At 47.9% G+C, this 14,568-nt stretch overlaps 1 protein-coding gene across 3 annotated transcripts; it reads right to left on the bottom strand.

Moving 5' to 3' along the window:
• Positions 1-2,902: 2,902 nt before the first annotated feature.
• On the bottom strand, positions 2,903-8,676 carry LOC122733669 (ankyrin repeat and SOCS box protein 12-like). Of its 3 annotated transcripts, none has more exons than XM_043974264.1 (5): positions 8,548-8,664; positions 6,275-6,334; positions 5,723-5,892; positions 4,286-5,077; positions 2,903-3,352 (listed from the first exon to the last, which is right to left on the bottom strand). In XM_043974264.1, exons 4-5 carry the CDS (start codon positions 5,073-5,075, stop codon positions 3,219-3,221), a joined length of 924 nt encoding a protein of 307 aa, XP_043830199.1. In that variant the 5' UTR covers positions 5,076-5,077; positions 5,723-5,892; positions 6,275-6,334; positions 8,548-8,664; the 3' UTR covers positions 2,903-3,218. The 3 variants fall into 3 exon arrangements, with proteins under 3 accessions (XP_043830199.1, XP_043830197.1, XP_043830198.1); XM_043974262.1 differs by having other exon boundaries at positions 4,286-5,129; XM_043974263.1 differs by lacking the exon at positions 6,275-6,334 and having other exon boundaries at positions 4,286-5,129; positions 8,548-8,676.
• Between the last annotated feature and the right edge of the window lie 5,892 nt (positions 8,677-14,568).

Here is a 14,568-nt window from a genome sequence, read left to right on the forward strand (position 1 = left end):
TCCAGTGAGCCTGCAAGCTTCCTTTGCTGAGCCTGTTTGCAAACTGGCTTTGTTCCCCTCTTCCCTCATCCCTGTCCCTTCCCAGCATTCTTTGGGAAGTGGGACCCATGAAAGTGGTCTCCCTCTCTTCAAATGTCCCCAAACTGTCTGGCTCTCCTTTGGCAGCACCATACACGCTACACATATCTAAATACATATGACATCCACCAGGCAGCTAGATGGCATCCTTCCAGAGTTCAAACCTGGACTCAGATCCTTGCTGAGGAACCCTAGGCAAGTCCCTTAACACCTCTGCCTCCATTTCTGCATCTGTAAAATGGAGAGAAAAAAAATGACAGCACTTGACCCCCTCCCCCCAAGGTTCTTGTGAGGATCAAATGAGATATTTGCAAAATGCCCAGTACAAAGGAGCTATTCAAATGCTAGCTATTATTAACCAAGCAGAGTGGGCAGGAACTGTCTTTTTATATTTAGTATCCCCAGCCTCTAGCACAGTACCTTGTGTATAATGGCTGCTAAATAAACTTATTGAGAATAAATTCATATTTAGATGATGATCATTTATGCCACATCCCCCTCAAACCTTTAATTCACCACATGTATACCAAGGCAACCCAATCCATTTAGCACAATTCCAACCGAGATAACTTTTCTTTGAATTGAGCTGAAATCTGCCTCTTAAACTCCCCTCCCATTACTGCTGCTTCTGCCCGCTTTTTTGTTTTTTGGTGAGGCAGTTGGAGTTAAGTGACTTGCCCAGGGTCACACAGCTAGTAAGTGTCAAGTGTCTGAGGCTGGATTTGAACTCAGGTCCTCCTGAATCCAGGGCCGGTGCTCTATCCACTGCGCCACCTAGCTGCCCCCTCTGCCCGTCTTCTGACAAAGAGGCAGAACAAGTCTGCCAAAGCCCCACCTCACTCCACTCCCCCAAAGCTCCCCAATTGTCTTTGGGGGACACCTTTTTGATAAATCCATCAAGTCATAAGATTAAGAGGTAGAAAGGGATCTTCAAAATCATTTAGGCCACCTCCCTCATCTTGTAGATGAGAAAATGGGCCCAGGGAGGTTGTGACCTGTCAAGGTTACTTAGGAGCAAAAGCCCGACTGGGATTTGAATAAAGGTCCTTTGAAGTCAATTCTGACACAAAAGTTTGTCTCCACAGCAAGCAGGTCCTTTTTGAGCTTAAAGCTGGACTTCCCCATTTCCAGGACCCAGAATCATGCATGCTTCTCTCTCCTGAGAAAGAGCATATAACCTCTTCATGCCTTCCTTAATCCTGGTGAGTTCCTGTGACTGAAACAAATAAACCCAAACCCAACTCTATCCCCTGGTGTCCAGTATCCATGCTTTTTCCCAGAATGGGACCAACCTGATGCATGGGAGGCACCACTGCAGGCCAGGTGGAGAAGCTTGGTCTTTCTGTCCTAGTAATCCTAGCCAGAATTTGTACCCTGATGACATAGCCTTCCGGGCCCCAGGGGCTGAAAGCAAAGGGGCCTTATGTTTTTCCAAAGGCAGCCCAAGATGGGCCACTGATTGGGGGCAGCAGAGAAATGAGGGCTGAGGAGTGGTCAGTGAATGAAAAACACAGCCACGTTGTGGAAGAGAGAAAACAAACCTTTTTTTTTTTTTTTTTTTGGCAAATGGTGCAGAATCAAGCAAAAGATTTGCCTTGGTTGCAAGGCCAGGTACAAGGGGGTGGGTGCAAGGCCAAGGGGGGAAGTCAGGGGCACGCTGAAATCCTAGGCATTCATCCCTAGAAGCTTGGAGCAGGAAGCACTGGACCTATGTTGGGGAATGACCTAAGCCATGAGACAAGCCCAATTGGGATGACTGTGTCTCCATGTGGCTACACCTCTTTAAAACTCTGAGATCTTGGATCCCCAGACCACTCATCCCACATTGTCAAGGCCCTGCTTCTTAGGATTTATTTATTGAGTTATGAGGTTTTCTTGCCAAGTTGGAAGGGGGTTACTAGACCAGGCACAAGGGCTTCACTATCAATTTGAATGAGACCAGAGTGGGAAATCAGGCCTGGGTGCTAGGCCAGACACTACTGCTGCCAACAATAATCATAAATAATAAAAATAGCTCCCATAGTGCTTTGAGTCAGGGCAGGGTATGGAGTATCCAGAATCTTTGGCGATACTTCCCAGTCCACCTTTTGGCAAACTCTACCTCCACTTGAGGCTGTGGAGGGGATTTATGGGGAAGGGGATGACCAGCAGACTTGGGCTCAAGTCTTGGTTGTGACACTTGGGATCTGATGGAGAGAGACCATCTCATTCAATCCCCTCACTTTACAGGAGAAGCAGCACAGAAAGGGGGAGAGACTTGCTCCATGCTCCCCAAGGTGAGAAGTGGCCCAGCAGAGATTCTAAGCCAAGTCTTCTGAAGGAGAATCTAGAACTCCTACATATACATCACGCTGCCTCTAAACAACCCGTAAGCTTGGGCAAGTCACTTCAGCTTTCTAGGAGTGAGTTTTTTTCATCTGTGAAATGGGGGTGGGGAGGGAAGGAGTATGCTAGTGTCTACCTCCCATTCCATTCCTCATGAAGAGGAAAGAGCTATAACAGTACAAGCCATCATTTTCGTTTTTTCCTTTTTCTTTTGGTAAGGCAATTGGGGTTAAGTGACTTGCCCAGGGTCACACAGCTAGTAAGTGTTAAGTGTCTGAGGCCAGATTTGAACTCAGGTCCTCCCAACTCCAGAGCCAGTGCTTTATCCACTGTGACACTTAGCTGCCCCTCAAGCTATCATTTTCAAAGGGGTGGGCTCCCCCTGGCAGCTGGCAGACAAGGTCAGTGAATGACGGCTCTCCAAACTCTGAGCAAAATCAATATGCACACAGCTATTATAGACCAAGAGTGTACTCAATGGGGGGGGGGGGGTGGGAGGAGCAATAATTCACCAAACTGGAGTTAAGCTATCTTGAAGAGGGGATGGCCTGTGCACCTTCTGCTAAGGGGATTTTTGGAGTCCTTGCTTTCAACTAAAGAGGGGCAGGATTTTCACTTGGTAGTGGGAGTGGTGGTGGAGAGGGGGAGAAGGGCATAAATCAACTCTAGAGTCTACCTTTATTGGGATAGAAAAAGTGATGTGAATGTAACCAGCTTCAGGGAGATGACAAGTATTCTTTCTCAGGGTGTAGATAGGTTGTGGGTATGTGTGCCCAGGGCTCCTGCTTTCCCAGGACAGCCACAGCCCACTTGCCTTACTCCTCGTGCTTGAGGTAATTAATCAACATAGGTGGAATATCTAGTTGGTCGATGGCCTTGACCTGGTAAGAGCCCTGAAGAGCTTTTCGGACTGCAAGACGAGTCTGGGACATCAGGGACTTGGGATGAGCTGGAGGGAGAGATGACAGAGCTGAATAAAGGCAGTTTCCCCACACCCTTATTGCTTTAACTATATTCTTACACTCTTATTCCTTCCCCTCCTCAGCTTTTTACCTATCCCAATCCCAATCTGCCAAGGGAGGGAGGGAGGGAGGAAGGAAGGAAGGAAGGAAGGAAGGAAGGAAGGAAGGAAGGAAGGAAGGAAGGAAGGAAGGAAGGAAGGAAGGAAGGAAGGGAAAGAAAGGAAGAAAGAGAAAGAAAAGAAAGAAAGAAAGAAAGGAAGGAAGGAAGGAAGGAAGGAAGGAAGAAAGAAAGAAAGAAAGAAAGAAAGAAAGAAAGAAAGAAAGAAAGAAAGAAAGAAAGAAAGAAAGAAAGAAAGAAAGAAAGAAAGAAAGAAAGGAAGAAAGAAAGAAAAATCAAGCCAGCCAGCCTAGGATTTTGGAGTCAAGAGTAGTCCAGGATTTTATTCCTGACTCTGACATTATCTAGCTAATGGCTACAGACAAGTCACTTAACCTCTTTCCTCATACAATAAGGGAGCTGGGAACCAGATGGTCTCTATGGTCTCTTTCAACCCTAAATCCTCTAATCCATAGGAGAATCCACAGAAGTCTTAAAGCTTGAGGGGACCTTAGAGACCATCATGTCCAACCTCCTCATTTTACAGTTGAGGAAACTTTGGGCCCACAAAGATTTCTAAATGACTTTTCCAAGGTCACAAAAGTAGTAAATGGTAGATTCAGGACTCAACCACTCAGGAAAAAAGGAGATTAAAAAATTGGCATGTATCCTCCTGGAATGGGTCCCTGGTTTCCAGGGAAGCTCTGGCAAGTAACTGGGTCTTGGCTTCGGGACATGTCCCAGGGGGCCTTTACTGGAAGGAAGTGGTCTCCCATGCCTAAGACTAGCCCCAGGAACCCTCTCCCCTCCCCTTCTCACTCACTTCTTTCCCTCAGCAGCAGGGCCACACCTTCCCCACCCGGATCGATCTTCTCCAGGGGCAGAGATGGGAGATAGACATTGGCCCCAAAATCTACAAGCAGCTGAATGTACTCCAATGGGCAGTTGTGCTGGAGGCAGAATTCGAGCAGTGTGCGTGGCTTGGTCACTCGGGAAAGCAGCTGTCTATCTGTGCAGTTGTAGTCAGGGTCAGCGCCATACAGCAGGAGAAGGCGGAAGCACTCGAGATGGCCGTAGACAGCTGACAGGTAGAGAGGCCCGGAGCAGGAGGCAATGTTGGAAGCCCACTCAGGCGCCCGACCCTTGACGTTGGCATCTGCTCCATGGTCCAGGAGCTCCCTCAGAATCTCACTGGCACCATTCCGAGCAGCTGTGAGAACCGGGGAGCTGTTGTTATAGATGCTGCCCCCGGGGCTGGCCCCAGCCTTCAGCAGGACCCGAACACAGTCCAAGTGCCCATGGCTGACCGCAGTGAACAGGGGTGTCTGGGCCTTAACATCCAGGCAGTCCACCTCTGCCCCATGGGCCAGGAGAACTTCCAGGCAGCTAAGGTGGCCACGAGAGGCAGCCAGTCGGAGCAGGGTACCTGGCACACCCCAGCCGCTGCGGCTGTTGATGAAGCGCTTGTAGCGCTTCTGGTGAAGGAGCTGGTCTAGGGTGCTGGCATCGTTGTCACAGACAATTTGGTTCAGCTCCTGCTTCTCACCAGCATTGTCTTCCTCGTCGGGCTGTTGCAGCAGGGAGAATATCTTACTGATGTCCATGAGGTTCATCTCTGCAGGTTGAAGAAGAACCCCTCTCATCTTGAGTGGCAGAACAAACCAGATCTGCCCAAGGTGGGAAAGGAACGGGCACATGAACTCTGGTCAAGGGGGTCATTCAGGCTCCCTTCTGCTGCCCAGGCCAGGCCCTCTGCCCTACCTCTGGTTCCCAACTTTGTTCTGTTGACAAAGTCTACCTTCTTTCCCATCCTTTAAAACCCAACTGTGTTGCCTCCCACCTCCACCAAGCCTCTCCTGAGTCCCCTGTCACGAAGGCCTATCTCTTGTGCCCGGCTCTCAACCACCACAAATGCTAGCCACATTCACCGTGGAAGAAGCTGCTTTTTGTCCCCCAGGAGACTGTGAGCTTCCTGAGAAAACAGCCACCTTTTACCTCCAAGTCCCAGGAAAGTATTCGAGTAGGGCTAGGATTAGAGTAGGTGGGGGGTCACCCCCTTATTTCACAAATAGAAGAAACCCATTCAAGGGGGCAGGAGGTCTGCTCCTTGCCCCTTCCCCCCAGATAAGGGCGCATCCCTGGCTGGCCCAGACTTTTCACCTTTTACGTATTCCCCAGGGTCATCATTGTAGTGCCAGCTTCCCCAGCCCCTAGTAACCTGCCCACATTACAATGTAGGCGCCCTGCTCCTGGGAAGTACCTTCAGAAGGGATCTTCAGCCTATGAACCGTAGATGGCAGAAGGAGGAGATGGTTGGATGGAAACGAGCTTCCACTGAGGTCACAGGAGAAGGCAAACAGTAGGAGGTAGCTAGGTCACAAGCCTCTCAGTTCGGTCATGCCTCAGGAGGTAGTGGACACAGTACTTCACCTGGCAGGTAAGAGAGACGCAGGCTCAAGTCTCAGCTTAGCCTATTAAACCTTGCCCCAGTTCTTCCTCTCCTCTGGGCCTCAGTTTAACTTTTTTATAAACTGAGGGAGCTGGACCCAATGACCTCTGGGGTCTCTTGCAGCCCTCCATCTTGTAACAGCCCATGAGTCCATTCACATGTCCTACAAATGTGTGACCTAGCCCCAGTCCTTCCTCTCCTCTGGGTCTCAGTTTACCTTCCTATAAGATGAGGGAGCTGGACCCAATGACCTCTAGGGTTCCTTGCAGCCCTCCATCCTATAAAAGCCCACGAGTCCATTCACATGTCCTAAAAGTTTGTGACCTATCCCCAGTCCTTTCTCTCCTCTGGGCCTCAGTTTACCTTTTCATAAGATGAGGGAGTTGGACCCAATGACCCTGGGGTCTCTTGCAGCCCTCCATCCTGTAAAAGACGATGAGTCTGATAAAGGCCTCATTTCTAAAATATATAGGGAACTAAATCAAATGTATAAGAATCCAAGTCATTCCCTGATTGAGAAATGGTCAAAGGATATGAACAGGCAGTTTTCAGATGAAGAAATCAAAGCTATCTATTCCCATATGAAAAAAATGCTCTAAATCACTATTTTTTTGTTTTTGTTTTTTTTAGTGAGGCAATTGGGGATAAGTGACTTGCCCAGGGTCACACAGATAGTAAGTATTAAGTGTCTGAGGTCGGATTTGAACTCAGGTACTCCTAACTCCAGGGCCAGTGCTCTATCCACTGCGCCACCTAGCTGCCCCAATTTTTTATACTATTTTTTTTTTGTGTGTGTGTGTGTGAGGCAATTAGGGTTAAGTGACTTGCCCAGGGTCACAGCTGGTAAGTGTTAAGTGTCTGAGGCCGGATTTGAACTCAGGTCCTGAATCCAGGGCCAGTACTCTATCCACTGCACCACCTAGCTGCCCCTCTAAATCACTATTGATTAGAGAAATGCAAATTAAAACTGTGAGGTATCACTTCACACCTATCAGGTTGGCTAATATGACAAAAAAGGAAAAATGTTGGAGAAGCCGTGGAAAAATTGGAACACTAGTGCATTGTTGGTGGAGCTGTGAACTTATCCAACCATTCTGGAGAGCAATTTGGAACTATGCCCAAAGGATTATAAAGCTGTGCATACTCTTTGACCCAGCAATACCACTATTATGTCTTTTCCCCAAAGAGATCATAAAAAGGGAAAAGGACCCACATGTACAACAATATTTATAGCTGCTCTTTTTGTGGTGGCAAAGAATTGGAAACTGAGGGGATGCTCATCAATTGGAGAATGGCTAAACAAGTTGTGGTATATGAATGTAATGGAATACTATTTGTGCTGTAAGAAACCTGGAAGGACTTACATGAACTGATGCTGAGTGAGATGAGCAGAACCAGGAGAACATTGTACACAGTATCATCAACATTATGTGTTGATCAACTGTGATGGACTTGACTCTTCTCAGCAAAACAATGGTCCAAGATAGTTCCAAAGGACTCATGATGGAAAATGCTCTCCAAATCCAGAAAAAAAAAACCCTGTGGCATCTAGATGCAGATTGAACCATACTATTTCTATTTTTTTTTCTTTCTTGAGGTTTTTCCCTTTTGCTCTGATTCTTCTTTCACAGCATGACTAATGCAGAAATATGTTTAATGTGACTGTGCATATATAACCTATATCAGATTGCTTGCTGTCTTGGAGGGGGGGAGGGAAGGGAGGGAGGGAGAAAAATTTGAAACTAGAAATCTTTTTTTTTTTTTTTTTTGGTGAGGCAATTGGGGTTAAGTGACTTGCCCACGGTCACACAGCCAGTAAGTGATAAGTGTCTGAGGCCGGATTTGAACTCAGGTCCTCCTGACTCCAGGGCTGGTGCTCTATCCACTGAGCCACCTAGCTGCCCCTAGAAATCTTATAAAAACAAATGTTGAAAACTATCTCTACATGTAAGTGGAAAATAATAAATACTTTTATGATTAAAAAAAAAAGCCCACGAGTCCATTCACATGTCCTAAAAGTGTGTGACCTTGCCCCAGTCCTTTCTCTCCTCTGGGCCTCGGTTTACCTTTTCATAAAATGAGAGACTTGGACCCAATGACCTCTGGGGTCTCTTGCAGCCCTCCATCCTGTAAAAGCCCACGAGTCCATTCACATGTCCTACAAATGTGTGACCTTGCCCCAGTCCTTTCTCTCCTCTGGGCCTCAGTTTACCTTCCTATAAGATGAGGGAACTGGACCCAATGACCTCTGGGGTCTCTTGCAGCCCTCCATCCTGTAAAAGCCCACGAGTCCGTTCTCTTGGCCCTGCAATGACCATCCTAACGCTTTTCCTTCAGGACCCCCTCCCCCCCGGAAGTTTTGCTAGTGAGGTAAGCCTAAAACCTGGAATAAAACCCCTGGGTCTTGGGGGGGAGGGCTGTCCCCCGAGCCTGAGGCAGCCCCCTCCCACTCCCTGGGGCCCAGAGCTGCTAGAATCTCGTGGGGCCCGCTGGCCAACCGTCGGGTCGGGCCCTCGCCCTCGGGGCGGGCGTCGGGCGGTTTCCAGCGGTGCCCGTTGCCCGAGCCTGGGGCAGGTGTGGGGTGGGTGCCCCTCCCCCCTCCCCTAGTGTCCCTCCCCAGGCCCGGGGGTACTCACGGAACCGCAAGCCGATGAGAGCAGAGTCGGAGCAAGGCCGGCCCCACCGTGGGCGCGGACGGCCGGTGACGTCGGTGTCCACCTTTGTGAGGCAGGAGCCCGCTCCGGGCTGGGGCGCCCTGCTCGCCCTTGGGCCGCCGGGCGGCCTCAGTGCCCCGCTCCTCCCCCCGCGCCCTCCGGGGCTAATTTTAGCCGCCCCTTCCCTCCCACCCCCTCCGCGTGCCCCGGCCGCCGGCTGGCTTATCTTACTTCTGCCATTCCCGGAGTGGGACATCTAGGGGAGGGAGGAGGAGTGGGATCGGGACAGGTGCCCGACGCCCCCGTCCAGCACTCTGGGCACCCAATAAAATTCGATCGACTGTACCCCAAGAGGGACGCGCACTTGGGGGTCAGCATCAATCCACCCCCATTTGATCAGGTCCCTTCAAAGACAACCTGCCTGGGACAGTGGGCCGCCCTCTCCCTCTCCCCCTCCCCCACCCCCAAAGTCCAGGCCCCTCCCCGCCTCTCCAACTCTTTTAGACAGGAAGAGAAGCAGAAATGGGGGGCCCAGCCCTGGTCAATTTTGTACCAAGCGGGAGAACCGTTAAAGGCACAGCCTCTCATCCCATACACCCCGAGGAAGGGAAGGATCGAGCCACCAAGGGGACCCACTATCCTGCCCAGATGTTGGGTCACAGGGAAAGCATCTACCTTCTCAGCCCCCCGACTTCCTTCCCCTGTCTCCCTGTCTCCCTGTCTCCCTGTCTCCCTGTCTCCCTCCCTCCCTCCCTCCTTAGGGGCAGCGGGTCCCGGCCCAGAATGTGTCTGCAGCTCAGAGAGAAAATGATTCAGTACCATTCAGCTCTCACAAGTGATCTCAACACTCAGCCAAAACAGGACACGAAGGACCCCTACCCCCATATCTACTTTGATAGACAGGAAAATGAAGAGGGGGGCTGAAAGTGGACAAGTTTCTGCCCCACCAATGGGTCCAGGAGCCATTGAAAGGGCCAGAGCTGGCATAGATGGGGTATGGCTCTTCATGTCTGGGAGATACAGCTAGATAGCTCAGTGGCTGGAATGCTGGACTTGGAATCAGGAAGACCTGAGTTCAAATCCAACCTCCAAATGCTGATTCTGTGACTGTGACTTTAGCCAAGTCACTTAATCTTTTTGCTTTAATACACTGGAGAAGGAAATGGCAAAGCACGCCAGTATCTTTGCCAAGAAAACCCCACAGACAGTATGGTCCATGGGGTCACACACAACTCTGTTCCCTGAGCCTGCCTCTCAACTTGCATCTGTCCATGTTAGATGACTTCTCGGGTTTAAATGATAGCTCTAGGGTTCTACTCTGCTAAATCATAGGCTTTTATTGGCCCAGGCTGCTTGAAACCTCACAAGCATTCTCCTCTGGTCACTGGTGGACACAGAACAAAAGTCACCAGGAGAACAGAAGGTAAGGTAAGCCAATGAAAGGATGAAGGGGTTACAGTTCTGCTCCTAACTTGACACATCAGGCAGTTTCCTCTGCCCTAAACCTGGATCTCCCAGTCTTTAATTCCCCCATTTGTTGATATGTCACTCAAATCAAGTGTTATGGAAATGCCGGTGTAGCTGGAGGTGTTAAACTACTGTGTTGCATGTCAGTTCCAGTGGACATTCTGCCAGTGAGATAGGAAACAAAGGACTCTAGCTTTGCCACTTCCTGGCTGTATGACTTTAAGTAGAGCACATCCACTTTTTTGGCCTTACTTTCCACATCTGTATAACTTTACACAGAGAAAATGCTAAAAATGAGAAGAAAAAAGGCAAAGGCTAACCACCATACATAGATAAATATGGCAGCATCTTAAGCTATCACATCTGACCCCCCCTCAATGCAAATGCAGAGCTGGAAGGTCTCAAGATGATCTAGTCCAACCCTCCCATCTTACAGAAGAGAAAACTGAGGTACAGACTTGAAAGGGTCCTCCACACTCCCTTCTGGCAGTCACACAGACATATATGACTGAGGATCTTTTCTCCAAGTGTGAACCCAACAGGAAACCCGTTGAGCAGGTGGCTCGGGCTGCTTCCTTCCGAGTTCTAGTGCTGCTGCTTAGGGTATAGCTATGAACAGAGATCAAGCATCAGTCCATGGTCTTTCCTTCGTTTTGCCCCTTGTTGGCCAGCAGCTCTGGTAGATCTAGTAGCAGAGGAGATTGAAAAGGAAGAGAATCCCTTGCAAGGTTTTGATTGTCAAAGCACAGACCTCCTCTCACTTGGTCCTCCTGACAGTTCTGTAAGGTAGGTAGGGCAGGAACGTTGGGTTTTTTTTTTTCTTGCAGAAAGCATCAGCTCATATTTCTGTAATAGTTACTGACATCACTGATGTGCTTTGGGATTTGCAGCAGCATTTCTTCACAGCAGCCCCAAGGAGGTGTCAGCAGAGGGGAGGGATGAGTTCAGTGTTTGGGACATGTTGAGTTTAAGATGTCTAAGGGACATTCTCTTGGAGATGTCTGATAGGCAGCTGGAGATTCAAGACTGGAAATCAGGGGAGAGGTTAGGGCTGGAAACCTAGATCTGAGGTTCATTTGCATAGAGATGATCATTAAAACCACGGGAACTGACATTTCCATTGACAAAACCATATCCATTTCTGATATTGAACCATTTCACAGGTGAGAACTTTTTTGTCTGGGCCATCAGTAGCTATGTCTCCTCAGGAGACAGGTGGTTGCAGCACTTAGAGAGGCAGTTGTCAGGGCACTACTTCTGGAACTCCTGGGCTTACCAGCCCAGGGTTGGCAATTGGTGTTGTTGTGGGTGGTGGAAGTGGTGGTGGCAGGCTGGGGGGGGGGTGAGGCCCTTTTCCACAGGAGTGGGACCTCTTGATAATGGCTGCAAGAGTCAGGATGGATGCAGGGCCAGTGGTTCAAGTGTGGGAGGTCCTTCTGTCCTTAGGGCCTTTGGGTGTAGAGATCTGGGCTATTTTGAAGGGGAGGTGGTAGATATATAGATAGAGATAGAGATAGAGATAGAGAGATAGAGAGATATATTGATATTGATATTTGACTCATCAGGCATAAGCTTCCTTGTCTCTCTGAAAAGAGGCACCTGGGGGGGGGGAGCTAGGTGGCACAGTGGATAAAGCACCAGTCCTGGATTCAGGAGGACCTGAGTTCAAATCCAGCCTCAGACACTTGACGCTTACTAGCTGTGTGACCCTGGGCAAGTCACTTAACCCTCATTGCCTTGCAAAAAGAAAAAAAAAAAAGAAAAGAGGCACCTTGTTCGTGACAATTGTTTGGAACTTGGTGTTAGTGGTGATGGGGATGATGGGCCCCATCTCCATGAGGGTTTCTCCCCGTGGTGGTGGCTGCAGGGATCAGCCTGGAAACAGGGACATTGTCCTGGGGAAAGGGGTATGGGGTGGTATTCCCTTTCCTGGGGATCTTGAGATCGAGGCCTGGACTGTCTCTACCTGCATCTGAGGGAAGCCAGTAGGTGAGGTGATATCAGTCACTTTTTTAAAAAAATTATTTTATGATTTTTTTGGTGGGGCAATGAGGGTTAAGTGACTTGTGCAGGGTCACACAGCTAGTAAGTGTCAAGTGTCTGAGACCTAATTTGAACTCAGGTCCTCCTGAATCCAGGACTGGTGCTTTATCCACTGTGCCACCTAGCTGCCCCCTCAGTCATTTGATCCACCTGGCACACTCTGTCTCCCCCCTGATGCTGGTATATGTACACATATGTACATATGTATGTGCATGTGCATGTTAGAAGTATATGTACTTGTAGATTAATATAGGCCCATATGTGTATGTGTAAATGCACATGCATGTTATGTACATAATATTCACACACAACATGAATATATGCACATAACAATATATTTATGTGCATGTGTATTTGTATACGTCTCTATAGGTCTATGTGTGTACATATACACTTATACATGTTTGTGTGTTTAAGTACATACATTCATGTCATGTATATATTTGTGTGTCTCTGTATGTATATACATGTAGGATATGTGTTAATTTAGGCCTGTGCATGTGCATGTTACATTTGTATGTGTATATTTGTGTGCATGTGTATATTTGTGTGCATGTGTATTTGTATAGTTTCTATATGTGTATATGTGGGTCAGCTAGGTGGTGTAGTGAATAGAGCACTGGCCCTTAAATTGGGAGGACCTGAACTCAAATCTCACCTCAGACACTTACCAGTTGTGTGACCCTGGGCAAGTCACTTCACCTCAATTGCCTCAAACATCCAGGGCCATCTCCAGTCTTCCTGATGTATATCTTGCCACTGGACCCAGATGGCTCTGGAGGAGAGAGTGAGGCTGATGACCTTGCACAGTCCTCCCTCACTTTTTGGGGGTGGGTGGGGTAATGAGGGTTAAGTGACTCACCCAGGGTCACACAACTAGTAAGTGTCAAGTGTCTGAGACCAGATTTGAACTCAGGTCCTCCTGAATCCAGGGCTGGTGCTTTATCCACTGCAGTGTCACGTAGCTGCCCCCTAGTATTATTTTTTAATGCCAAAAAGTCTATTGCATTTTTAAATGATGACAATCTTTCTATTTGTACAGTGCTTTGCACAACCATCATGAGAAATGAGCAGAGTAGATGGAATCATTCCTATGTTACAGTGGAGGAAATGAGCCTCTGAGAGAAGGGGCATTGCCCAGGCCATTCAGCTAGTAAGTTTCAGAGCTGCCCTTCAAACCCCTGCCTTCTTATTCCTTGGTCTAGCACGCTTCCCACTTCATTATGCTGGAGAACACAGTTGGAATAACTCAGAGATTTGAGACAATTGGTCAAGAAAGTAAGAAGCCGTACACAGAAACCACCATCAGCACAAACACACAAACACGCACACATGTTTACCACAATAAAAGTGTAATGATTTTCATTTTAAACTAAAAAGAAATGAGAACAAACAAATACATTCAGCCTGCACCACAATCATGGGAGAAGAACAGGCTCTCTCCCAGAGTCCTAAATGTCTGGCAGCCTGCCAACCCTCCGGGGTCATGTGTACATATATAGCCATTGGGATAAGCCAAAGATAAGATAGAAGGGGATTTTTAACCCAATTGTTAAAAAAATGCATCTCTTGGCAAGTACCTAGGACAAAAAAAATCGACAGGATTATTGAAATATCCTGAGCAAGTGTTTCCAAACTTCAGCTGCTGACATAAGCCACAGCGAGAAGGATTCCCATAGACACTAAGGCTTGCCTAAATTCAACTCTGCTCTGTGCTGTCCTTTGGCAGTTTCCATCTGAATAAACAGTCTTGGAGAGGATAGGGACTTCTCAAACACAGACAGGTAATAAAAGTCTGACCTGGGTTTCACAGTCCTGTGCACTGACCTCAAAGCCATCACTCCTTCCCCTGGGCTGTGATGAGAACTCTAGATAGAGAAGTGGAGGGCTGGATCGAGTCCATCTCTTTGCCAGTTGTTAGAGTCCTCAGTAATGGAGTATTAATGAGGGGCCCGGTAGTGTTAGGTACTGCAGATACAATGGTGGAAAGGGAACAATTCTGCCCTACTGAAAGAATTCATGCTCATGGATAAAAAAATTCAGGACACACCCATTTATACACATAGACACACATGCATATACACACAGATGAAAGTGTCAGACACATTTATACACATGAAAATGTGGGACACACATTCATGCACATATATGCATATACACACATGAAATGTAGGGCATATTTACATATATGTATGTACACACAAAAATGCAGAGCACAAATTTACACACATATACACATATGCATACACATGAAAACAAAGGGCACATATCTACACATACATATATACACATATTAAATGCAGGCTACGTATTTGTACACATATACACATGTACACATAGGTATGTATGCATATTAAAATGTAGGACATATTTGTACACATATGTATATACACACGAAAATGTGGGACACATTCATGCACATATATGCATATACACACATAAAATGTAGGGCATATTTACATGTATGTATGTACACACAAAAATGCAGAGCAC

The sequence above is a fragment of the Dromiciops gliroides genome, chromosome X (genome assembly GCF_019393635.1).
Source record: "Dromiciops gliroides isolate mDroGli1 chromosome X, mDroGli1.pri, whole genome shotgun sequence".
In the NCBI taxonomy this organism is placed as follows: Eukaryota; Metazoa; Chordata; class Mammalia; order Microbiotheria; family Microbiotheriidae; genus Dromiciops; species Dromiciops gliroides.